Consider the following 27,324-nt stretch of genomic DNA (forward strand, 5'->3'; position numbering starts at 1 on the left):
TAAAACACAATGTGTGTGTGTGTTTGTGTGTGTGTGTGTGTGTGTGTGTGTGTGTGTGTGTGTGTGTGTGTGTGTGTGTGTGTGTGTGTGTGTGTGTATCTGTCCCCCCTTACATCCATAAGGGCTTTGAGTTTGAGTCGTGCTTTTGGAGGGATTTGAGTGGGAGGGTTTAATTGGAAATTTTTGAACACGACGACTGTGTGTCCACCGGTTAAAAGACCTAAAGACTCTGAGGACTCAAAAGACCCCAAGGACCCAGAGGATCCCGAAGACCCAATGGACCCCAAACATCCAAAATACCCAAAGACCCAAAATACCTTGTAGACTGTTAAAGACACAAAAGACGATGAATACCCAGAAGACCCCAAGGACCTCAATACCCAAAATATCCCAAAGACCCCGAAGACCCAAAATACCCCATAGACCCGTAAAGACCCGAAATTCCCCAAAGCCCTTAAATACCATGAGGACCCCAAAGACCCAAATTACCTCTAAGACTAAAAAGACCCTGAAGACCATTAAATACCCCAAATATCCAGATGGAGGACTCAAAATACTCAAATGACTTAAAAGACCTAGAGGACCCAAAATACCCAATGGACCCAAAAGATCCTGAAGATCCAAAATACCTTGAAGACCCAAAAGATTCCGAAGACCCAAAATACCCTGAAGACCCAAAAGACCCCGAAGACCCAAAAGACTCCAAGGATCCAAAAGACCCAAACAACCCCAAGGACCCAAATGACAAAGAGGGCCCAAATGACAAAGAGTCCCAAATGACAAAGAGGACCCAAATGACAAAGAGGACCCAAAAGACCCTGAGGATGCAAAAGAGCCAAACAATCCTGAGGACCCAAACAACCCAGAGGACCCAAACAACACAGCGGACCTAAAATACCCTAAGGACGCAGAAGTCTCCTAAGTGTCTGTCTGTCTCTGTGTCTGTCTGTCTACGTCTGTCTGTCTATGTCTGCCTGTCTGTGTCTGCCTGTCTATGTCTGCCTGTCTGTGTCTGCCTGTCTGTGTCTGCCTGTCTCTGTCTGTCTGTGTCGGTCTGTCTATGTCTGTCTCTGTCTGTGTCTATCTGTGTCTGTCTGTCTGTCTATGTCTGTCTGTCTCTGTGTCTGTCTGTCTGTGTCTGTCTGTCTATGTCTGTCTGTCTGTTTCTTTCTGTCTCTGTCTGTGTCAGTCTGTCTGTGTCTGTCTGTGTCTGTCTCTGTCTATTTGTGTCTGTCTGTGTCTGTCTGTGTCTGTCTGTGTCTGTCTGTCTGTCTCTCTGTGTCTGTGCCTGTCTGTCTCTATCTGTGTCTGTGTCAGTCTGTCTATGTCTGTCTCTGTCTGTCTGTGTCAATCTGTCTATGTCTGTCTCTGTCTGTCTGTGTCTGTCCATCTGTCTCTGTATGTCTCTCTCTGTCTTGGTGCATACACATGTTGTCACATTGTGCCACTGCCAATGCATTACATTCTACCCTCTGTTACCTCTCTTCCATGCACCTAGATTTTTGCATACAAAACATAGGTAGTCAGGAAGATCCTTACAAGCCAAGATCTCAGCAAGGTTACCTGTTCAGATGAAATACCAGCTCATATCCTGAAGTCTTGTCCAGTGCGCTTGCCAGTACACTTTGTGTGGCTCTTGAAGGAGGGCCATTGATACATGCATATGAGCAATTAAATGGAAAATAGCTCGTGTGTGTCCAATTCACAAATGTTGCTCAAAATGTGACCCTGAGATATAACAGGCTATGTCTCTGCTCAGAACAATTAACGAGGTTATGAAAAGCTTGTGAATGGAAAGTTGAAAAGCCTTGATACAAAAACACTGATATAATTAGCTCATAGGCAGTTTGACACTCTGTTACATCATACCTTCAGATGGCCTTCAGATGGCTGTGTCTCAGATCAGGGTGAATGCATTGTATGTACAATCAGCATAAAGTACGAACTGCCACTGTAAATATCATGGAAGCCTTTGATAAGGTCTGGCACACTGGACTTCATGAAAAATGAGAATCAAAGCGATTTGTTCATCTTTTCTGGAATGGATCCTTTTATATTTGGCTGACAGGAGCATTTGACGGTGTCTGTCGTTGTTGAGCACGGGGACTGACTAATGCTTGTGGGTGCCTGCCTGGTCCATTTGCAGTCTTTCCAAACTCGCAGGATCAAGATTTTGGTTGAGAAATATCAAGCAAGTCTTGCCTGATGGTTAAAATTTCGGGCATTTGAAGATACTAGGGAGACCCCGTTGGTCTATTGAACCAAATTTTCATTGGTCTTCACCACCTTGTAGCATATCTGCCTGCCAGACTTGGGAGTCTTTCGAGTCCTCGGAGTCTTTTGGGTGCTTGGGGACTTTTGAGTCCTCAGGGACTTTTGGGTCATCTGGGTCTTTTGGGTTCTCAGGGACTTTTATGTCTTCGGGGACTTTTGGGTCTTCTGGGTATTTTGGGTTCTTCTGGGTCTTCTGGGTCTTTGGGGTCCTCAGGGACTTTTGGGCCCTCGGGGACTTTTGGGGTCTTTCGAGTCTTAAGGATCTTATGGGTCTAAAAAGGGTCTTCAAAGGTCGAATGGATCTCAGCAGTCTCAGTTGGCGAGTCATCAATAACAGCGTAGACAGAAACCATAAACATAGAGGATCCCAAGTATGTACCACATGCAAAATCAATAACAGTCAAAATATAAATAACAAGGCCCAATCATATCTCACCTGTAATTAGACGGAATAGCCAATAAGCTCTCACCTATTCAATTACCCCAGGTGGCTTGGATTATAAAATATTACTGGTCCAACGGCTGAGGGAGGCATGTAGCATTGCGATTCTCATATATGTACTACTTATGAATGTCCGCAGTTGTAGAGAAACTCAGGTGGAGTTCTAAACAGCAAAGGGTTTACCTTGTGTAGTTTTTCTCAGTTGCTTTATGCAGATTTCTTCAGCTAGAAAAGCATGAGAGGAGTTAATTTATTTGATCACGAACCTCCGGGAACCTATCCCCCTTTTTCCCATTTAAACATTGCCCCGACATTCACGGATTCAATATTCGTGGCATTTCCAGGAACTTTTCCAGGAAAATTCATCCCCTGCGAATGTCTGGGATTTATTGGACTTCAATTTAAATAAAGGCTCAATGGGGTGGTATACAAGGGTGGTATTGGGGAATGCTTATGGACACCTTCAATAGCACTAAACTTTCGGATTTTTTAACGATCATAAAAATCATTATTTTATTAAAACTAGTACACACCCGTTTCCTATGGGGGGGACCGGAAGGATCATTCCTCTCTGAGGTACATAGATTACAGTAGATCTAGGGTCGGGCCTCAATAACATCGGGTGGAGAAAGAGGTGGGTTGAAGGGGGTCGTGTTGGGGGGGGGGGGAAGGGGGGGGGGGGGTTCTGCTCAGTAACCAAGTTTCTTGCCAAGAGCTCCCCAAGTGACTAAATAATAAGAAACGAGAATAAATAAGAATAAATGAGAAATGGCTGGATTGGCAAGCGCACCATAGATATCTGCTTGCTTAACTGAATGCACCCCGGTTTCCTCCGTTTCAGTTTCGTGGTGTTATAACAGCAGCAGCGACTGTTTCAAAAGGTAATCAAACACGTGTGTGTGTGTGTGTATATATATATATATATATATATATATGTAAAAAAAAAAAAAAAAAAAAATCAATATACATATATTAAAAAATCAAATAAAAATACTTATTATATATATATATATATATATATATATATATATATATATATATATATATATATATATATATATATATATATATTGTGGTTTTTAGAACCCTCCACTTTGTAAATATCTGTAATATTCCCTTATAAATAATCCCTTGTAAATATTCCCATTTTTGGTGTAAAGGTCAAAAGTCGCACCCGAGTTAGGCCACGAGCAACACGTAGCACACCATAGGATCTTCTTTAGTTATTTCATTAGTATGTGTTTCAGGTAAGGATCTGTTCCCAATAGTTTGACTCTGCGTTGCATTAATCAAATAACCTAGGCCCCTTTTTCCAATCCTATTCATTTTGCGGCTTTACCCTCTCCAAATTGTATTACGCGCCTCTACAAGCTGCAGCCGCCTCAGCGTTCGCTGCCTTTTGGTTGTTCCTGCCCGCTGCCATAAGCCACGTGGCAGAGTGGGAGAAGAAGGGAGGAGCGGCCAGGAACATAGGCGTGGCCCCATCAACGCGTCATGAGGGGAGGTCAGAATGGACCCTCGCGACCAATCCGGGCCGAGGCGTGTTCACGAGTAGGCGGAGCGAAGCGGACACGGCTTGATACGCGAGGCTTGTAATAAAAGCGCCGCCGCGGACTACTTCAGCAGATGATCGGCAGATGCAAGAGATGCGCCAGGGAGAGAGAAGGAGTCAAACTTGAGAGAACAGCGCAGAGACGGCAGATGATAAGAACACTGCGCAAAGGATCGCTTGGAACGATCGTTTTGATACGAACTGCCGTTTGGTTTTGAGTGCGTTATACGTATGCAGCATTCCAGCCCCTCGCATATGTAAGGTCCGATCGCGCGCCAACGATACGCGAAGCTGCCTGCCGTTCTTCGCCCACGGACCCGGAGCCTGGACGGATCCCATCGCCTGGAACCATCTGCCTGGACCTTCCTCCCCTACCAGCTACCATTCCGTGTGAGTCTGTCTGTTTGTCCTGGGGTCGTGATAAGTTAAGACTGTTTAGATAAGGTTGCCCTATGTCCTTTTATTTCCTTCTTCTTGTACATTCCCTTCTTTCGTTTCCTCTTGTAGTGTAGTTAATAAATCATATTTGTTCTTCCTTCACCCTTCTTATTCTTTGGTTCCTCTCATCCGATCGCTTGCGTCCTGTCCCCAATTGAGTACCTGTGGCACGATTTGGCCAACCGCTTTTAATCGGGTTTAGTCCTTTTGTTAACGGCTCGGATCGCGGATTGCTAAACCGCTCGGCAATTACCATCACATCCGCGGTTCGAGCAGGGACTCATCTCCCTGCTTTGCGGAGAGATTGGTGAAGGTATTTGGGAAACCGTTGACCAATCACCCTGGCCAATCTCACCCCGCAAATGAGCAGGATAGTTTCATGACCGGAGACGGCCAGCTTAACAAGACAAGGGGATTAACCCCCCCTTGCTAACGGGAGTGCCATACTCTGAGATCCGTAACAATATATATATATAAAATAATAAAAAAGAAATATATATATTAAAAAAAAAAATTTATATATATATATATATATATATATATAAATATATATATATATATATATATATATATCTATAAAAAAAAAAAAATATATATTGTGGATATGAGAATTGTGTTTTTTTTTATTGTGGTAAAATATCACCCTCCTTCCTCCAGTTGTTGTGTATAAAGGTCAAAAGGTCGTTCCCGTAGTTATTTCATATACCACACGTAGCCAATCATATATCCTTCTATACAGTTATCTCCTTATTCTATGTAGGTTAAGGCCTTGTCTTCCATTAATTTAACACTCCATTGCACCGAATTCAAATAGATAGATTCCCTTTCATTCCCATTCCCAAAGCATCCATTGCCAACTGCATTTGGGCGGTTTTCTTCATCCCAAAACTCCATTGAGCACGCGGCCAGCTCGGAGAAGAAAGGCGTGTCTCCACCTCGTCATAGAGGGGAGGAGTGAGTCGGCCCCGCTCAACCAATCCAGCATGAAGGGGTTTGGCTTGAGAGGGCGGAGAGAGAACGATCTGGGGGGTTCGCGAAGGTTCAAGGGTGGGGCTTATATAACCCGCGGGAGACGCCCCCACCTCAGATGAGATACAAAGGATGAGCCCTTGGAAAGCACGCGACGCACCTGAGACGAGCTGCGTGATCCAGGAGAGGAGAGAGGGATGTCCCATGAGCTTTGAACCACCGCAGCTTTAAACCACCACAGCTTTGAGCTTCGACGGCAGTTTCGACCATGGCTGCGAAGGAACGGCGGCTGCTAAACGTGCCGATCGAGAAGGGGGCGGCGGCTGCTCACTCCCGGCCCGACCGTGCTCCGGTTCCAGTTGGAGCTTCCTCTCCTTCCAGCCAATCGTTCCTGCCTTCATTCCCCAGTCGTGTAAGTGTGCTCGTAGTCTGTCTTTTGTCTTGTCCTGGGGTACTAAGTAAGACTGCATAGGTAAGCTAAGGTGCACTGTGTCCGCTTCTTCTTCTTCTGTTTTTATTTTATTATCCTTCCTCCTCCTTGGTTTCTTTTAATTGTGTAAATATTAGTAATAAATTATATTTGTCCTTCATACCTTTTGTCTTCTTCTTCTTCTTCACATCCTTCGTCTTCGTCTTTTACAAATTGAATACCTGTGGCACGATTTGGCCAACGTTTCGGAATCGGGTTAGTGAATGCTAATAACTCGAACTTCAGGTTGCTAAAAACCGCTCGGCAACTAGACCATCCAAACCGGGGTTAGAGCGGGAGTCCCTCCCTTGCTTCACGGTCAGGAGTGGCACTCAGGTCCTTGGGACTTTTTGTAGACCAAATACCCTGGCTGCTCCCGACCGGAAGGAGCGTTGGGACCCCCAGGACTCACGTCGGTCAGTCGCGGACAAGGGGATTAATCCCCACTTCTTAAGTGGGAAGGCCGACATAGAGATCCGTAACAATATATATATATATATATACATATATATCATGGGTGATGAAGGTTGTGGTGAAGTTTCATTGGAATTGTATGTGTAGTTTCTGAAAAGAAAGCAAATATCTATATTGGGGGGTGGGGGGGGGGGCAACCCCCCCTGTAGCCCCCTCAAGGCCCCTTTTTTATGCTGTAAACAAACTTCGGTACATCACAGGTGATGAAGGTTGTGGTCAGGTTTCATCGAAATCCTGTTTTGGGTGGTCAAACCCGGAAACACTTTGACTTTCGGTAAACCCCCTTAGATCCCGATTTTTTAATGCCATGAACAAACTTTAGTCACAACATAACAAATATAATTTGCGCCAAATTTGGTCACAATCCCATCAGCGGTTTCAGAGAAGAAGTTGCAAGTGTTTCCGGACTGACGGACGAACGACGCGCCCGCGTCATCGCATAAGCTCCCCGGAAATACGTTACTGGTGCGGTAAAAAAAAATTTTTTTTATGTATATTTATATTAACTGCAGATAAATATGTGCTGGGACAGTTGTCCACGTGTCTTGAACCCATCCCTCCATCAGATAATTACCATCAGTAAAGAATCATCTGTTAATCTGTGACATTTTGATGAAGAGAGTGGTTTGCTAATCCACTAAAGAATAGCATTGTTTTTCTGACTAATTGGTAAGTTAAGGCAATTTGGAAAAACGTTTAACCTCCTCCCAATTTCATTAAATGGTGCCCCTTTAAAAAGCGTAATCAATTTTATTCTAATGTTTCTCACATATGGGCTTCCCCTATGAGAAATGCAATAATTGACATTTTAAAGTCTGAAACGGGAGGATAAACCATGAAAAATATAATTACTTTTCAACAACGAAATCCAGATTTCTAGGTCATGGATTATGAAAAATTAATATATGTGGAAGATGGGGAAGAGCTGAGAAATTATTTGAATAATATCTTTGATGGACCGCTGAGTTTCCTATTGCTCAGTGTGATGCAGGTATGTTGTTAAACCAATGTTAAGCCACAGTTTGAAGCTTCTATTAATCATAGCAATCCCCACTGCTGCGTTTATCCTTTGTCTCAATCCCCAATTTAATTTGTCAATTTTCACATGGAGACTCAAACATATGCGACATAATATTAGTCATGTGCAACTTGCATTTGAGTTCTGGATTGGCTTGAGTATCTGTTTCCGTAATCTGGTGGTTGCAAATAAAACTATATGGTATTCATACAATACTTACCCTGTGCAGTCAACTTAATGCGAGCCAACTCTTGTTTTTGAACATTTTTTTTTCTTTGATCCAATATGGCTGCCAGACCACGTGAGCGATGACATCATGAATTTATATTCTCCAATATAATTGTTGCATAGGTCACGCTCAATACATTTCAAACTCATCAGACTAAGCGTTGTCCCTGTCGAATTATGACGTCATAATTATGGCACCAATGACGTCATCGTTAACAACACCTATTCCCCATATGGGGTTCTTTACAATGAACCATGTTTAAATTTTTTCCATGCAGCGGTTTTGGAGATATAGAGGTACATTTTTCGGTTTTTCCAAGATGGCGCCTGTACCACATGACCTATGACGTCATGATTATCATTGAATATTCTAAAAGAGGAGGCGCTCCTATGGTGAAAATTTCGTGTCCATCAGACCAACAGTTGCTGAAAATTTTAAATAATGATCGGATGGATAATTGTTGTATTTCTTGAATCATGACGTCATAACGAAGGCACCGATGACATCATCATTAACATATCTGATTCCCCATGGGGAGTAGGTGACAATAAGCCAGGTCTCGATTTTTTCCATGGAGTGGTTTCAGAGATATAGAGGTGCGAATTTTTTCCAAGATGGCGCCTGTACCACGTGACCTATGACGTCATAATCATTAAAATATTCTACAAGCGGAGGCGCTCCTATGGTGAAAATTTCGTGTTAATTGGACCAACGGTTGCCGAGAAAATGAATTTTTAAAATGCAGACACGGCACACGTACTCACCTGAATGCTTAACCCTGCTTTTCACTTCGTGAGCGCAGGGTAACTAGAACGGCACTAAGTAGAGAGCATACCTTCGCCAGGTGAACATTTTACGTTTTGTATCCCAGGGTAGACCAGAAAATCACAATACAGATTCACATTACGAGATATGGTTTTTGGCCCGATCTTCCAATAGTGAAGAATCACTTAAAAACTTATACTCGCCGGATCCGGACCTGGATTTTCACCAAAATTGAATCGATTCTTCCTCGTCACACACACAAACTGTCCACCAAGTTTCATCCAAATCTGTCTATAACTTTATGAGATATCCTGCTATACGTTGGTTTTAGCCCGATCACTCGATGATGAAGAATCACTTTAAAATTAAATAATTCTCATATCCGAATCCATATTCAGATCTTCACCAAAATCGAATCGATTCGTCCTTGTCAGTTGTCACACACACAACCTCTCCACCAAGTTTCCTCCAAATCCGTCCACAATATTTTGAGATATCCTGTTATGTATCGTTTTTGGCCCGATCTCCCAATGGTGAAGAATCACTTAAAAAATCTAGTAGCCGGATCCGAATCCGGATCTTCACCAAAATCTAAACATTTCGTCCTTGTCACATACACTACATCTCTGCCTAATTTCGTCCGAATCCGTCCACATCTTTTTGAGGATTTAACTTTTTTTTTACAGCGTAGCTCATCGGGCAAAGATGTCTAGAACAGTGTTTGTCTGTCCATATGTATGTATGTATGTATGTATGTATGTATGTCCCCTCAGGCATACACCAATCAGAGCTGAGGATCTGGTCACATGACAGGGTGTAGTGCCGTGGCTGAGTGAAGCCGCTGTGGGCGGGGCCGAGTGAGGCCTGCGTTGCCGGGAATAAAGATGGTGCTTGATCCCATCTGCGTGTCCGCATTTTTATAACAAAGACATTACAATTGGCGACGAGGATTTTCCGGACCATGGCGACGTCGTATAGAAAGGTCCCGGAGTATGCTGGGGATAACTTTAAAGTTTTGGCGCAGCAGCTGAGCTTTTATTTCAATTTCATTGCCAACGACATCGTCCAGGTGAGGAAGCAGAAAGCGATTCTTCTGTCGTCGCTCTCGGCGGAGGTTTTCCGGTTGCTGTGTGACTTGATTTTGCCGAGTGAAGACGTTGCAAGACCACATTAAAACAGGCGAGTCACCACAGTTATCGCGGTACGAGCTCCACAACCTGGTTCGGTTTCCCGATGAGAGTGTCGCTGATTTCGTGACCAGGCTCAAGCATCTGGCGGGGGATTGTCGTTTTGGTGACGATAACGATCACAAAGATTGAAGGATCGATTTATCGCAGGGTTGTGAGATTGTGACGCGAAGATGGTCGCGTCAATTTTACGGATGACGTTTGAAGAGATTACGTTTGCTAAAGCGGTCGAAGTTGCGGTGTTGTGGAACAAGCTAGACTAGAAAGGATGTTCGCGCCATTTTTGGGGAGGACTCTGCGGTTAATGCCGTAGCTGCTGGAGGGTCACGTGCTCACAATTCTCCAATTGGGTTGGTGGATCAGGCTTCAGGATCAGGGAAAATGGACTCCAAGGGCAGTTATTGTTTTTCTTCTATTCAGTGTGAAACACAAACAAACACGTGAAACACATGAAGTAAAACACGTGAAAATATGGATCTTTTATAACACTCGATTGTTATCGTGGTTGTTGTTGTTTGTGGGTTTCCTCTGTGTAGTTTTATACATTTTTCTATTGCTTCCCAAAACATCACTACTGTATAATATAATTTTGTATGCTGTTCCGTGTTATTCTAAAGGGTTTCTACTGTCATAGAATAATAAATGTTCCGTTCAAACTGCTGTGTGAATAAACCATACATTAGCGCTTCTTCCTCTTCTTAAAACTCGCAAAGAAACTTTCAGAACTGGCAAATTCGTGATTAAACAAACGATTTTTTTTTTACGACGTAGATGTTTGGCTCCTGTGTTTACAGCGTTTGTCTCTCCGTATGTATGTGTTCCTCACATGTTTATCCTACATATTAGTGAGTTTTATAGCCACAATTACGCTTCTGAAAGGTAGAATGTTCTGCCATTTGGCTTTGCCAGTTATGTTTCTTTCAACACCCTTTAGGGAACGTCCATATATTACGTCATATACCTGTTTGGGGCAAATTATCACACTTGATGATTGGGAGGAACTGGAATTATGACAACAGGGTGATGATATATGATTGGGGGGAAGGAGGAGGGGCATGCCCCCCCAGATCATAAATAATGAAAACTTTGATTAAGGGTTCTTCAAACATTGAAGCATTTCTTACGACTGCCTCCAACCACCCTCAGCCTGGTGTTGGCTTAACGGTTAGGGTGGAGGGCTTGGGATCTGAGTTTGAATCCCAGTCAGCTGTTCAATTAACACCAGGTGGGGTTGACTCAGCCTGTCATCCTTCCGAGGTCGGCAAAATGAGTACCAACTCACTTGGTCCTCTCTCTCAAGGAGGTTGGTGGCAGGATTTGTACTCCGTTCGCCGTAAAACACCTCGTTCCGTAACACAGTGGTGTGTGCCGGGATGGTGCTGAGGTCACTTTGATAGTGTTGACTAACTGAGCAACATATAGAATAAACCAGCGTCTCAATGCAATCTCTTTACTTCCATGATGACAGCCAGCTTAGAGACTTGGAGTACTTCAAATAATTTAATACTTACATTATTTGCTAACTAGTTTCTCCACCCAGGTCATACTATCCTCTTCAACTAAAGTATTGCTACGGTTTTGAGATTTGCACATATTGGTCATGAAAGGTTAAAGGGTTGCCCCCCATAGTTGGTCCACGAGCAACACGTAGGCCCACTTGTACTATTAGTTATGTCATAGTATGTGTAATTATAGGCCATTTCCCCTAGTAATATCTGCGTTGTGTAAAGACATGAGTTTAGGTCCCGGTCATTTTACGTCCACCCTCCAATTCCACCTCTATGGGCATAATTTATCCCGCGCCCCATTTGGCTGCCCCACTCAGTTTGTTACGCTTTGGCTGCCCGCAGCATTTGCTGCCCTTTGCTCGCTCACTAGTCGAGTAACACGAGGTAGGCCTAAGAAGGAGGAGCACGGGGTCGGGATGGGGTGGCGTCAAGGCGGAGCGTCAGAGGCGATGACGGTAAGGGCCACCAGCCAACCAGGACTCTAACAGCATGGCGTGACAGGGCGTGGTAAGGCGCGTCTGATAAGTGCTAGAAGGTTCGCGGGGCGTGCCTATAAAAGTAATTGCATAAAGCCCTTGAAAGGACTGCAGAGCTTTCGCGGAGAAGAGGACTCGCAAGGGGAGAGCGCACGTGAGAGGACTTGTTGATCAAGAGGACTGTGAAGAACTTGATTCGCATCGCTCGCTTTGGAGGCATTGCACTATATCTCGAGTATAACGTACGCGCCAGAGGAAAGGCAGCCAGAAGCGCCGGTGGCGAATAGCACTTACCTCAGCCACGCAAGTGAACGCGGCAATAGCCACCAGTGATAACTGCCAACCGCCATAGCCCAGACCCTACCGTTCGCCCCGTATTAACCCTTGTGCGCCAAACGACACGCGGAGAGCTCCTGCCCCTCTACTTACCATCTGCACGGGACGAGCCGGAGGCCGGAGGGAGCTGCACGAGAGCCATCCCTGGACGTGGTGAACATCATCCTGCAGCTGCAAGCCCCGTGTGAGTGTGTCTGTGTGTGAGACGGGCCCGTTTGTCCTGGGTAGTAAGTTAAGACTGTTTTAAGGCTGCACTGTGTCCTCTTTTCTGGAATCATTGTGAATAGTGTAAATAAATCTTGTTATTCCTTTCTTCCCAATTCGATCGCCTGTGTGATTTCTCCATTGGGTAAGCGTGGCACGAATAAGATCGCTAGAACCGGGGTCACCATATAAACGGCACGGATCGCATGTATGCACCACTCGGCGTCTCAACACGCGTGATTCGTGCAGGGCTTATTTCCTCGTTTCAGGGCAGCACGAGTAATTAGGTAATAGCGATTCTAGTCCTAATACCCTATTTCGCGCTGTCCGGGAAGGACGTCATAGGTCCCGGGTCCCGTCGGCCAGTCAAAGACAAGGGGACTAATCCCCCCTTGGTAAGGGGAGAAGGCCGGCGGCGAGATCCGCAACAGTATAAAACAAGCCCGGCTTCGCCGCTGTTAGACTTTCGGTCTTGTTGTTAAATAAGTACGTGGGAGGGTTTGTCAGATGGTCTACCAGATAGACAGAATATGAGTGTGAGATTTATCGGGATTGAATTACGTATTCCAAGTGTTGGACAAGCTCGTGACTCTATCAAGATGTGCAAAAATGGAAGACATATTACTCATTTCGGTAAAGATCTTCAAGTCTGGAAGGGAGGATACTACTGATCCCAGTCAATCAGATAACCAGAACGAGAATAAACATTTCAGACAGGAAACAAGAGAAGAACTACGAGTGCAGAGCAAGTCCTCCAAATTGTATGAAATAAGTCTTTGGGCAAAGAAATAGCCAGCCTCAAAGCACATCAGAATTCCGAATATTGACCAGACCCCACACGATACGATCAAAAGGGGCCCGTTATACAAATCGAGTCTATTCCTCCACAAAGAGGCAATTATCCGAGTCAAAGGTAGACTTCGATGAGCCGATCTTGATCTCAGAGGTCATCACCCGGTACTAATTCTGAAAGACGTCACCAAGCTGATCATTGAACAATTGCATCGGGAAGCACAACACCCAGGACGGCACATGACCGTGGCAGTTGTACGAGTTGGACGCTATTGGATCTTTAGAACCCATGACCTGCTCTACAAAAAAAAAAGCTTTACAAACTTCATAAAATTATTGTTAGTCAATTTAATTGTTAAGTAACTGCAGCAAAAGGAGGAACCTGTACACTTTTGCACACTACAACCATATACATACACATAACCAACTCGTGGCTGATGATCTTGAATGAAGTTAATTTTCTGGACCCATGAAAAGCTAGAGAGAAAAGTTTGTTCACGATGTTAAGCACCCAGTACACAGGACCATTAATGGCAGGCTAGCAGGTGGGACCTCAACACTGACAAATGACAAGGTTTAGGGAGCACAGCAAACATTGGTTCCTTTAACAATGGGCCATATATGCAAAGCCTCCCCATTACAGGCCAAATAAAGTTTATTTTTGGTGCTTTGGTATTCAGGACTTCGATTAGCCTCAATGTCTAGTCTTACAAAAAAAAAAATATATATATAAACAGGAATTAAATTTCTGCATTGGGCTGATTGTGAAAAACTCTGACTCAACACGGGACTCGAACCAAGGACCTCCATCGCTTTCGCGGCGACAACCCACTGCACTATTGAGCCAGCCGAAATCTCCTCAGAATCTCTCAGAGCCTCAATGTCTAGTCTTACAAAACAACAACAACACAACAACAACATGCATTTTAAAGGCCATTTTCCCTGCTAGAGCGGGGGTTAGCCTTGCGGTCCCCATAACAATCTTCTCCATTTTGCCCTATTTTCTGCATCTCTCCTTGTTAACCCCCTTGCCCGCATTTCTTCTTCCACCATCTTTAGCCAAGTCTTTCTCGGTCTTCCCCGTCCTCTACTTCCTTCTACATTCATTTCCATCACTCTTCTCAACCAGTCACTTTCATCCTTCCTCAACACATGACCAAACCATCTCAACCTGTTCCTCTTCACAGCATCAATCACAGGCTCTATTCCCATCATCTTTCGCAATTCATCATTTGTCTTCCTCTCTCTCAACGATACTCCACATATCCACCGAACCATTCGCATTTCCACCCTTTCCAGCCTTCGTTGCTGCTCTACGTTCATTACCCATGTCTCGCTCCCGTAAATCATAACACTTCTCACACATGCAGCATACACCTTTCCCTTCAGCTTCAACGACACTCCCCTCATCATCAGCACGCCACTCAGTTCCCGAAACTTCTTCCATGCACATCTCACTCCAGCAACCGTTGCCGAGTCTGATCCACCTTCTCCAGTCTTACAAAAAAACAAACAAACAAACAAAAAAATATATATATATATGTGTGTGTGTGTGTGTGTGTGCATGTGTATTGTTGCAGTTTTGCAAATACAGCTCTAAGCATATAGTCCGTGGGCTGAGTAGGGTTTACATGCACCCCCCCCCCCACAACTTAACTTCCCGGGTATGTCCATGTACCCCCCACCCTAGGGGTTAGGAAAAACCATGTTAACAGAAAAAAAACTCATTCCCAAGGTACCTCCCACGCATATTTTGATGTTACCCCCCCTGTGTCAGTGATTTCCGAAAATTAGGGGTAGGCGAAATTCAAATGGCCATAACTTTTTACCTCGTCATCCTATGGTTGCATGTGACCCCTCAAAATGTTTGTCCTGGGACACTCTTTACAATGATATGTGTTATATGCAAATGAGGTCACTAATGAGGTCACCAGAGGTCAAACTATGAGGGAATGAGTTTTTTTTCTGTTAACATGGTTTTTCCTAACCCCTAGGGTGGGGGGTACATGGACATACCCGGGAAGTTAAGTTGTGTGGGGGGGGGGGGGGGTTGCATGTAAACCCTACTCAGCCCACGGACTAATACAAGAGAATGCAGGTTCCCAGAGTGAGCTGTGCCATTAATGCTTCAGTCACATTTGGCTCGGCGGCCGTAGGGTCTAAAAAAATCTACGGCCACTAGCAATTATAGGGCGGCCGCAGTATTTCCACGGTCACACAATGTAGCAGTCACATATGTTTTTATTTTTCGGGTAGCCGCATGGGGTATTTAGAAATTGTGGAGACCGAAAACGTGTGGGTGCCGTACGGTCTTTGATTTGATGTCGCACGGTGACCTTAGGGCGTCCCTGCGGCGGCCATAGAATTTTCAAGGCAGACGCAAGGTAGCCTCAAGGTGCCCGCAAGGCGACCGCAGGGGGGCCCTAAGGCGAACGTGCGGCCAGACGGACGGTAACGAGTGGGTATATATACCAGTTCTTTTTCATATGTATAACAGCACTTACAGTTGTCATGGCTACGGCTTGTCGAATTGCTACGGCCAACCTAAAAATGAAAAAAGTTATAACTCCGCGCTATAATTCCACGGCGACCCCTATGGCCTGTAAAATATAGCCATACGCCCTAGGGCCACCCTGAGGCCACCTCAGAAAATCTGCGGCCACCGCACGTTTCTGTCAATTTAGGGGGGGTACGGCCGCCGTATCCTAGCCGTAGAGCAAATGTGACTGAGGAGTAAGAGCCATCCATGGTTTGGTAAACATGTGTGCCCTGGAGAAACCAAGGTGGAGCTGGTGAAAGGGGTGGGGAAGGAAGAGAGCAGGGTCAGGGCACGGGGTGCAAGACAAAGACAGATGCCACCGACCTGTCTGCAATGTGACAAGAAAAAAGCCAGGCCCAGAGATTCACGTTCATCGTGGGATATTTTCCACGGTTTCACTGGGCCATACTTAAATAAATAGACGGGTGGTTGTTGAGGGTGTGGCCCCTGGTTAGGTTACCATGGTAATGGAAAGGTAGCGTGTATCAATAGAACGTAACCCTGCCATCACATCAGGACCTTCACAAGAGGCCGGATGGGAAGCTGTATAACCTGACAAGATTAAGGGCAAAGACAAAAGTGCGGCACGTCCTGATCAGAGAACTCTACACAGGCGCCGCTGCACTTGTCACCCACACAGAAGACCAGCTCCAGAAGCTAATTGATAATCTCTCACATGCGTGCATGATGTTCTCTCTCACCATTAGTGTGAAGAAAACCGTGGTGATGGGACAAGGTGTAACAACCCAGGCCCTGATTACACGAAACAATACTGCACTGGAAGTAGTCAGTAAATTCAATTATCTTGGGTCTATAGTGACTAACAACCTGTCTCTTGATGATGAAATGAATGCACGCATCGGGAAGGCAGCCACCACCTTTGGTCATCTAACAAAGGGGTGTGGTAGAACAGAAAGCCGACCCTCAGAACCAAGATGTTGATCTACAAGGCGTGCATTATTAGCACTCAACTTTACGTCTGTGAAACATGGACAACTTATAGCTGCCAAGAACGAAGACTCAACAATTTTCATCTTTGCTTTGCTGTCTACGATGCATCATTGGCAGCACGTGGAAGGACAGATGCACAAATGCAGAAGTCCTTTCCCAGGCAAATCTGCAAAGTGTCTTTGCACTTATAAAGCAAAGACCACTTTGATGGCTTGGGCACGTATACAGGATGAAAGATGGATTATCCCAAAGGAAGCCCTATATGGGGAGATAGCTGGGGCCAAAATAACAAAAGGTCGCCTGGAGCTTAGGTAAAAGGATGTCTGTAAGCAGGATACGAAAGTCCTACACATCAATTTTGACACTTGGGAAACTATAACTACAGAGGCACATGGCGACATCAATTATGGGCTGGAATAAGCCATTGTGATGACCAGTGGTTGGAGCAGCTGCACAACAGACGTTATCGCCGCAAACAACATCGTCCTACAACTACAGGAGATGCCAACCTCGCCAACGACTTCAGATATAGCACTTGTAGTCGCTCCCAAATTGGCTTGCACAGTCACCAACGGAAGTGCAACTGTTACGGATCCGTCACTTCCACCTGTGTTGTTATTATATACTTGTAGGATTTTTAGTTTCAGGTAATATTGTTGTTAAGATTTTTGTGTGAAATGGAGATGACTTCAGTAAAAGGTAAAAAGAAATGTTTGTGGAGGAAAAAGGAAAACGTGGCAAAGGAACCAGAAGGGGGAGGAGGAGGAGAACGGCCATGATAGAGATACAGCCGTGAATCGCGTCGAGGGTGCGAGCAGACTTTTTGATATTGGTCGCGAATGAGTTGAGGCTTCCCGGGAAAGGGATTGCCCGCAACATCGTCATGTATTGCCAGTGCAATTAAACCTGCGTCTCAGGTTTTATCACCAAGTGTGAGTCATTGTTGAAGGAAGCCAGTGCTTCCATTACAGGCCTACACGCCATTTTGTCCTTGAAGAAGAAGAGACTGTTCGCTTGGTGCATCTTGTTTTGTCGTTGGGATTTCTATATTGGCTCAATTCCCATATCGACCTCTCACCTCGTAACTCCTCATCCACAGTCGCGCCAATACCTGCCTATTGATTTGCCGTTCTGCATGACCTCCATCTCCAACCAGCGTGGGGATTTGTGCACGGACTTTGGGGAATGTTACATTCCACTCACGTTTGTCGTATCGTGAGTTCATTGCTTTGAGAGCATTGGGGAATGATGGTACCATCATTTGTATTGTTCATTTGATGCAAGTGACATTTTCATTGTACTTTCTTTAATAATGTTGTTATTGTGTATGTGAGAGTTCTTAATACAATTACTTGTTTTGTTCTACAATTGCATTAGTGTGGTTTTACCATGGTTTATTAGAACACTCAAAATAACAAATCTTTCTGCTGCGTTCCCTCTCAAGACTCTGAGGTGCACCAAACCGGGGTTTGGGGAGGAACGCGTAACAGTAACACATGGCTGACCTCACCAAGAAGTGCTGCATATCCACCATCTTAGGCAGATTAATGGATGCTATTGAACCCTGATAGGCCGGTAATTCGAAAAATTAAGCGGTTGCAGTTGCACCATAACCTTCGCAACCCGACGGACCACACAGTTATTTGCGTGCCAGCGGCGTACAGGTGTCAGAGGTCAGGACGAGCCCGAGGGTTCCCCTCCAGTGGAACCTGGACCCCAGCACTGTAACACTAAACATATATTTTCAGTTTCAGAAGTTACCAATGATTGAGGCCAGACCCATGTCTAATCATATAACATTTAAGTTAATACCTGTACCAAATTGTGAAATGGCTTTGCGAACAAGGGTCCACTGCTGCATGGCTATTTGACCATCTCTCCCAAGATCGATCAACCAACAATAGGTTTGGGGGCAAAAGACAATTAAAAAGAGAGCACAGCCAATCAAAAAGATGTGCAAAGAATGGATTTAACTATGCTAGGTGAGGAATATATTACTAATGTGAGGATACGTATGTAGAACACAAGTTACTCCACGTTAATCGATTGTACAGCCCCCTGCTGTAAAATGGATGACTCAAGTTCTGAACATTATAAACTAGCAAATACTATGCCGAGTTTGATGATGGAATTGGATCGGAATAGTGCATTACACCACTGTCATCCACTTTAATTTCACCTTTTGCCAAGGCTGATATGGCCCTCGGCCCACCCTTTGCTGAATACCACCAGCCGCTGCTGACAGCAAATTCTATTTCACGGAAGCCTGGAAAACGATTTGATGGACCACTTCAAACAACCAAAGAAGGCGTTCAAAGGCAGTGATGCAAAGTATGCTAGTTTGTCTTCATGGACCCTGCATGTTACAAAGCAGTTGGTAGTAAAATAATGTTTTCGCAAATTACGTGACGATGGCCACACGCCGTATTGGTACCAAGCAGTGCTGAACTGGAAATCAGGTGGCCATAAAACATCTTTAGCTAGCCTGGTGTTGGCTTAGCGGTTAGGGTGCCGGCTTAGTGGTTAGGGTGCCGGCTTAGTGGTTAGGGTGCCGGCTTAGTGGTTAGGGTGCCGGCTTAGCGGTTAGGGTGCCAGCTTAGCGTTTAGGGTGCCGGCTTAGCGGTTAGGGTTCCGGCTTAGCGTTTAGGGTGCCGGCTTAGTGGTTAGGGTGCCGGCTTAGCGGTTAGGGTGCCGGCTTAGCGGTTAGGGTGCCGGCTTAGCGGTTAGGGTTCCGGCTTAGCGGTTAGGGTTCCGGCTTAGCGGTTAGGGTGCCGGCTTAGCGGTTAGGGTGCCGGCTTAGCGGTTAGGGTGCCGGCTTAGCGGTTAGGGTGCCGGCTTAGCGGTTAGGGTGCCGGCTTAGCGGTTAGGGTGCCGGCTTAGCGGTTAGGGTGCCGGCTTAGCGGTTAGGGTGCCGGCTTAGCGGTTAGGGTGCCGGCTTAGCGGTTAGGGTGCCGGCTTAGCGGTTAGGGTGCCGGCTTAGCGGTTAGGGTGCCGGCCTAGCGGTTAGGGTGCTGGCTTAGCGGTTAGGGTGCCGAAGATCCTGGTTAGAATCCCGGTCGATCGCTGAATTAACACCAGGGGTGTTGACTCAGCCTGTCATCCTTTCGAGGTCGGCAAATTGAGTACCTGCTCACTGGTAATTCCTTGTGTATCGCAAGAGGCGACTAACAGGGTTGGCAGCATCTGGCCATAAAACATTACTTCAAAAATGGGACCAAGGTGCCCATAAAGGAAAGGCCAACCCCTGCTCTGTGGGGAAAAATGGCCTCAAAAGGTGGTTCATAAAACATCTTTAGCATGCAGTCTAAGTTGTTGTTGTTGTTGTTGTTGTTGTTGTTGTATAGCCCCGGACAGTTCTCTCAAACAAGCCCACGGCACGGAGACAGCCGATCAATCTCCGAGGAGCAACCCAGAGACCCCCACATCCAGGAAGGTGTACCCCCACCTTCACAAAGTCAGGACCACGACAAGGTTAGAGAGAGAGAGAGAGAGAGAGATACAGAGAAAGAGAGAGAGAGAGAGAACGAGAGAGACAAGAGGGGAAGGGCCGGTCCATAGGGATAGATTTGCTCTCTGACCGTGTCCGTGCAGCCCTGAGGAATCTGGGCAGCAGGGAAGAATGGGGAAGATTTTGCCCCTGACTTTTGGGGGAACTTGGAAGGGGTGGGGGGAACGAGAGGGGGTTGGTGGTACAACCACCACAAAGAGGGATCCCCGATAGTTGTTGCAGTCTAAGTTGTACTCGCTGCAGGAGGATCAACTCGAGTGCACTCTTCATTTATTCATGAAGAAGGAATGCGAAGAAATCTCGCAGAGGAAAAGGTAATTCAGGCCCCCAGGGGTAAGAATTACATGTGGTGGACACAAGGATTCAGCCTTATATAGGATTAGCATTTGGCGAATGCATATGGAGAGGACATTTACTTGTGAATTTGGCCTGTTGGTTGCTTCAATACTGAGACATGGCTGTGCTGTTGAAAGAGTTACCCTGAAATTAGGGAAATAAAATGGAATATAGTTGCAGGTGTCAGGGACCTTTTGAAAGACACCATGGGATCTTTAACATCGACTAGCAACCCAAAGCTGCTCGACGGTTTACCATCTTAATGTCCCGTTTGATGGGTGTGTATTGGTTGCCCTTCGTATCCAAAGAAGACCATTCACATGACGCATGCAAACCATTTGGTCAATTTGTTTGCAGTGCAGAAGCTTCTCCCTAGACAGTAACAACACTCTGAGATAACAAACAGTGTAACTTGGTGTCAAGGATCCTCCGAGAAGACAAGACAACCTGCTTCCTGCAGTCGAGACTGGAAAAGCTCGCCCACTCTTCACAAAGGACATTGCGGGATCTCTACCGTCCACCAACTAGTGTTGGCATTAGGTTACTGTCATTCAAACCCAGGCTAGACAGCTCAAGGTGAGTGTGCGTACCACTTGGTTACTGTCAGGATGGCATGAAAAATACTAAAAATGACGACACTCAAGACTCAATACTCTACATGACCCATGAGATGAGATTCCAAGACATTGAGTTAATGGCAAATACAAATGTCAACGATAACAGCACTCGGTAGACAGCATACCTCCGCCAGGCTGAACAGTTTGTTTTGTATCTCACCGATAGGTCGGATCTGGATTCGGACCTGAATCAAAATCGAATCGGCTTGTTCTTGTCACCTAACCAACTCATCCACCAAGTTTCGTCATAATCCATCCACAACTTTTTGAGATATAGTGCTATATATCGTTTTTGGTCCTATCTCTCAATGGTGAAGAATCACTGAACAAAATATCTGATCCAGATCCGTATTTACCAAAATCTTCACCAAAATCGAATCATTTCGTCCTTGTCCCACACCCAACCTCACCCCAAAATTTGTCCAAATCCGTCCATAACTTGTTCACAGGAGATATCGTGTTCACAAACAGACAGACAGACAGACAGGGATGAAAACATAACCTACATTCCACCTTTGGTGGCACAGGTATTTAAACAGAAATATATGTCATTTACAATCGGGAGATTGCTCACTATAAAACAGATGGAGCACTGCAAAAGCTATCAGGAGCCAAATTAAAGAACAGTTGGTGGATGGGAAATAAGGACAGGGCAAGGAAAAGGCAGATTCAACGTACATCTTTTAACATTGTAAACAAAACTGATAAAGCTGACTACAATATTAAACCAGAACGGAAGTTTGTCGAGAGCATACCTCCACCTGGTTGGCCACATCACTCAATGGTGAAGAATCACTTAAAAAATTAAATAATTCTCATATCCGAATGCATATTCAGATCTTCACCAAAATCGAATCAAATCGTCCTTGTCAGACGCCCATGCTCTCCAAGGTTCGTCCAAATCCGTCCACAACTTTTTGAGATATCCTGCCATGTATCGTTTTTGGCCCCATCTCCCAATGGTGAAGAATCACTCAAAAAATTAAATAATTCTCATATCCGAATCCATATTCAGATCTTCACCAAAATCGAATCAAATCGTCCTTGTTAGATGCCCAAGCTCTCCTCCAAGTTTCGTCCAAATCCGTCCACAACTTTTTGAGATATCCTGCTATGTATATAGTCCAGTCAATCTGTAATTTGACCTCAAACAAATTGCAAAAGAAATACTGTTTTAATAAACATGCTTAGTAGTATTGCCTTAATGATATATCAAAAGTCTAGAAAAGTCTAGAGTGCGGAAACAGTTTTAAAAACGAAATAAATTTGACGGATTTTGCGTGCGACTTTTCGGCAGAGGTCAGATACAAAATAGTTTGAAATCTAAGGAAATTTTGGTTTTCAAGCTATGCTAATACAAGTCTGTATCAAGGGCTGTCAGGAGACACTTTTTGGTTGACAAGGCCCTTAATGCTATGCTGATTTCAAAGGCATTCAGAGTACCCTTGTTTGAAGAGCATCAACATGACGACATGTCCAATGACATCAGAGATTCAAATGAACATGATGTTTCTGATGTTACGCCTAGGGAACCAGATATTGCAGATATTCCTCAAGTCATAGTCTCTGAAGATGAAGCAGCTCAAGGTCCTACCAGGATAACCAGCAACAATGTCTTGTCAGAATGTATTGAACTCTATGAATGTCTACTGAAAGGAGACGTTACTGCGGAGTCAGTCTGTATGGAGAATGTTGTTGACAAAATGAATGAAAAGCTTGTGTGTGAAAAAGTAGAACTCATTCATCATCGCACGCCATCTCTTTGGCTTCAGTACATGGATATGATAGACATACTCCACAAGTTTATAAAAGCAGAACGTACAGGTAACTGGCATCTTCATCTTCAGTCTGTACAAGACATGTTGCCGTATTTTGCTGCTGCTGGACACAATTTCTATGTGAAATCAGCTTACATGTACTTGAAAAATATGCAAAATCTAGAAGCAGATCACCCTGAAGTGTACACCTGCTTTTAATCTGGACACCATGTACTCAGGAGAAGTGATCGTTTTTGGGCTGGCTTATCTACAGATCTTGTAATAGAGCATGTTTTAATAAGAAGCATTAAAACAACAGGTGGATTGACTAGAGGACACAGAATGTCAGAATCTCAGAGAGCACAGTGGTTACTCTCCAGACCAGCTTGTGCAGACATCAACATTGCCATGCAGCAGTTTACAGGCACTGAATTATACACAAGTGAACAGCACAAAGAAGACACGCCAGCAAGAAAATCTAGAGATTACAATGACACCAAGACAATTTTGTCTTTCCTTGAGGATAGAAATCCATTTGCAGAGGATCCAACCCTTCGGAACATAGCAACTGGTGTGACAGCAGAAGCAAGTGTAAATGTTGACAGAGCAAAATAAGTTGGCCTTCGTGTCCTCAAATCGATGGTTTCTCAGAATGTACAGAGCTACACCTTTAAGAAGGCAAACCAAGCTGTAACCCTTGGAGCCAAGACAGCAGTGAAGATAGATGGAGAATCAGTACAGGTTGACCCTCAGCTCCTGTTTCAACATTTAATTACAGCAGCTAACGGCCTCTTTGATGACATCTCGGAAGTCTTCACTTATGAACTCTGTAGCTTTCCTTCTTCGTTGTTTGACTCATCTGGTCTCCTCAGAGAGGCACAGAAGCCAGCACTTGCAGATGCAATATGGACTTTAGCCAGATATGACATGCCAGCACCAAACGTAGAAGATCTGCATCATGTTTTTGACGGTGGTTCTCTGCTGCAACGCATACCATGGCCCCAAGGATCTAGTTTTGCATCCCTCTGCAAATTGTATGTAGAGTATGTCTTGAAGTACTCAAACCCCACAGTTGTTTTCGATGGGTATTGCAATGGCCCATCCACAAAAGACCATGCTCACATGCGACGCACTGGTGGAACATACGGACCTGAAGTCAGATTCACAGAGGATATGCATCTCAAATCCAAGAAGCAGCAGTTTTTGACCAACTCTGCAAACAAACAACGTTTCATCAATCTGCTCAGCAAGAAGATGGAAGAAAAGGGAATCAAGACGTTTCATGCTACTGGGGATGCTGACCTGCTGATTGTCCAGACTACAGTGTCATCAGCATCTGCAAACGTGACAGTATTAGTTGGAGAAGACACCGATCTTCTTGTGCTTCTATGCTACCATGCAGAAATCTGCTCAAGAGATATCTACTTCAAGTCGGAGGCCAAACAAACAGCTGTTAAGAAAAAGCGTGTGTGGCACATCAGATGCATCAAGCAAAGACTTGGCCCTGAAATATGTTGTTTGCTCCCATTTGTTCATAGCATAACAGGATGTGATACAACATCTCGTTTATATGGAATTGGAAAGGGAGCTGCATTGAGAAAACTTAAAAGTGACCCTCATTTCAAGCACCAAGCTGAAGTATTTTCCAGAAAGGCATCAAAGGAGGAAGTCGTTGTGGCTGGGGAGAAAGCACCTACCTGTCTGTATAATGGTAATCCTGGGGAAGGCTTGGATCTATTGAGGTGCAGGAAATTTTGCAGCAAAGTCATGACTAATACCTCATTTGTCCATGTTCATGTCTTACCGCCAACGTCAGAAGCAGCCAGACATCACAGTCAGCGTGTTTACTTGCAAGTTCAGCAATGGATATGGCAAGATGGGGATTTGATTCCAGAGGACTGGGGATGGATTACAGCCGGTGACAGACTTCAGCCTATCCGTACCCACTTGCCTCCAGCACCAGAGAAACTACTGAAGATCATAAGATGTAACTGTAAAACAGATTGTGACAGTCGACGCTGCAACTGCAAGAAACATGGTTTGCAGTGTTCAGTTGGATGTGGAGACTGTCATGGCATCAGTTGTTCAAATGCACCTTCTGTTGACCTTCAAGCCGACCTTCACGGGGAAACATAGACATTCCTAAGGCAAAGGAAAGTGAAAAAGGTAGTCCACATGATGAAGAAGTTTATTTGAAATGAGATTAGGCTGTTTAATAGATGAAATGATAATCTGATAACACAGTGATGTATAATCAAATTCGATAACAATCGGACTGTTTCATATCAAGGCGGTTAAAAACCACATACCGGGTGGGTCAAGGAAAACCTAATTTTGAAAATGTTCCCCAAGCTGAATGTTTCTAGACTTTTTATATGTCATGTAGGAAACAGTTCTTATATTGAAACAACTAAAATACATTCTTTTGCAATTTGTTTGAGGTTAGCATATTTTCGGTCATAGATTGACTGGACTAATAGGTTTTGGCCGTATCTCCCAATGGTGAAGAATCACTTAAAAACTTCTAGTAGCCGGATCCGAATCCGGATCTTCACCAAAATCTAATCATTTCGTCCTTGTCACATACACTACATCACTGCCAAATTTCGTCCGAATCCGTCCACAACTTTTTGAGATATTTTGTTCACAAACGGACAAACAGACAGATAAACGGACAGACAGACAGGGGTGAAAACATAACCTCCATCAACCTTTGATGGTGTAGGTAAAGATTGACAATCATTGATGTCGAATCCTGGAGATAAAACAGCCTCACTCGATCTCAACGTTCCACAAGGCATTTAGTGCTTTCTACGTTCGACACTGATTGGTACGGACATGAAAAGCGGACCTCGGCCTGTTGTGGATTGCTTGCCTGTGATCACGTTGGGGATTTTCGTGAGGAAGCTCTTCACAGTCCGAAGAGGTATGCCCACGTCCTCCTGGTCCTCCATGCGCCGCACGATGGCTTCCATCTGGAAACAGGAGACAGGAGACCAGCTGGTGATGTATGCAAAGCAAAACCCAAACTCCAATTGCATTTCTCTTGTGGACATCACACCAAATAATGTTCCTCCAACCATGTATGTCTCATATTCAACTTTTCATTTCATATTCGCAGCAGAAAAAATAATGAGGGTGCCAAAGCTCTCCATAGTCTCCATAGGGTCAAAGGTCACGCCAAAGTCTCCATAGGTCAGTCTCCATAGGGGAGAATGGTCTCCATAGGATCATTCTTTCGAACACTGTCAGCGTAACAAATTAACCTCGGTTATTGTTTAATGAGCAGACTGGTGAATGCAACAGTTCAATGCACACTAAAAAAATGATTGGGAGATGCAACAGTACAACTGATTGGGAGATGATTATGTGGAAATAGTGGAAAGTTTCATCTTCCTGAGTTCTATGATTGAAGTGAGTGAAGAATGTGGAGGAGGAATTAATAGACCGTTAGCGTTCGGGAGATCAGAAATGTCAGGATTGACAAAGATCTGGAAAGACAAAGATGTGAAAATACAAACTAAGAGGAGAATGATGAATGATCTGGTATTTCCAGTTGCGTTGTATGGATGTGAATGAAAAAGGAAGAAGATTTCCAGTTTTGAAATGTGGTTTTGGAGATTAATGTTTAAAATTCCTTGCACGGGAAGAAGAACAAACAAATCAGTGTTTGAATAAATTAGACCACCATGTATGTATTGTTGCGGTTTTGGGAAACTGCCAATAAATAATGGCAACCACCATACAGGTCCCTTAGAATAGTTATTTCATAGCAGAACATTATCTTAGCCCCTTCCCCTTATTCCGGGTTCGTATGTCTTTATGCATTGGGGAGGGAAAGACAGGCCCTCCACTCATAAGGGATAATTAGCCAGGCAGATGCACCAAGTTTGCATCCACAGTTATTGATTTGAGGTCTTGAAGGACAGAAGACAGGTCAAAGGCCTCAAAGGTGGATGCCAGCAAAAACATTTTGTGGAGAGGGTACTTTTCCAATGCACCAATCAGGGCCTGAGGAACTGCGGGGGTGGGGTGGGTGGGCTTGAGGGGCGGAGTGACGGGCTCCACCATTCGGGAGCCCGGACACCCTCGAACAGCAGCCCCCCCATAGCGATGGCTGGACAAAAGGGCCTTGCACACGTGGATTACTTGGCTTTGGACTTTGTTCACCGAGCACATGCCTGCATTACTCTCTTGGCCGGACTCTCCCTGCTCCCTCTCGCTGCACGTGTACACGACAGAAAGGCCTTGGACTTTGTTAGTTTTGCAAGTGTTTATCGCCCTCGGTGCATAGGTTCATCGGACTCTCCTCGCTGCATGTGTGCATGACTTTTTTTTTTTGTATACTGAATCGAGGCTCGTGAAAGAGCTGACATTTACTTCACAAACAAATCAACCAGACAAACAAAATATATAAAAAGGGAGCAGGAAGACAAGATGGGGAGAGAAGGGGAAGCACACAAACACTTGAGAGCACACAACA

At 44.8% G+C, this 27,324-nt stretch overlaps 1 protein-coding gene across 1 annotated transcript in view; it reads right to left on the reverse strand.

Annotated features, from left to right (window-relative positions):
* LOC137434907 (regulator of G-protein signaling 7-like) overlaps positions 1-25,816 on the reverse strand; it is a 117,349-nt gene extending 91,533 nt beyond the window's left edge. Inside the window, exon 1 of the mRNA XM_068128119.2 lies at positions 25,717-25,816. Within this exon, the coding sequence (XP_067984220.2) occupies positions 25,717-25,816 (100 nt within the window). The remainder of the gene's footprint in view (positions 1-25,716) is intronic.
* Positions 25,817-27,324: the final 1,508 nt, after the last annotated feature.

This window comes from Myxine glutinosa, chromosome 9 (genome assembly GCF_964187855.1).
Source record: "Myxine glutinosa chromosome 9, kmMyxGlut1.1, whole genome shotgun sequence".
NCBI classification, from domain to species: Eukaryota; Metazoa; Chordata; class Myxini; order Myxiniformes; family Myxinidae; genus Myxine; species Myxine glutinosa.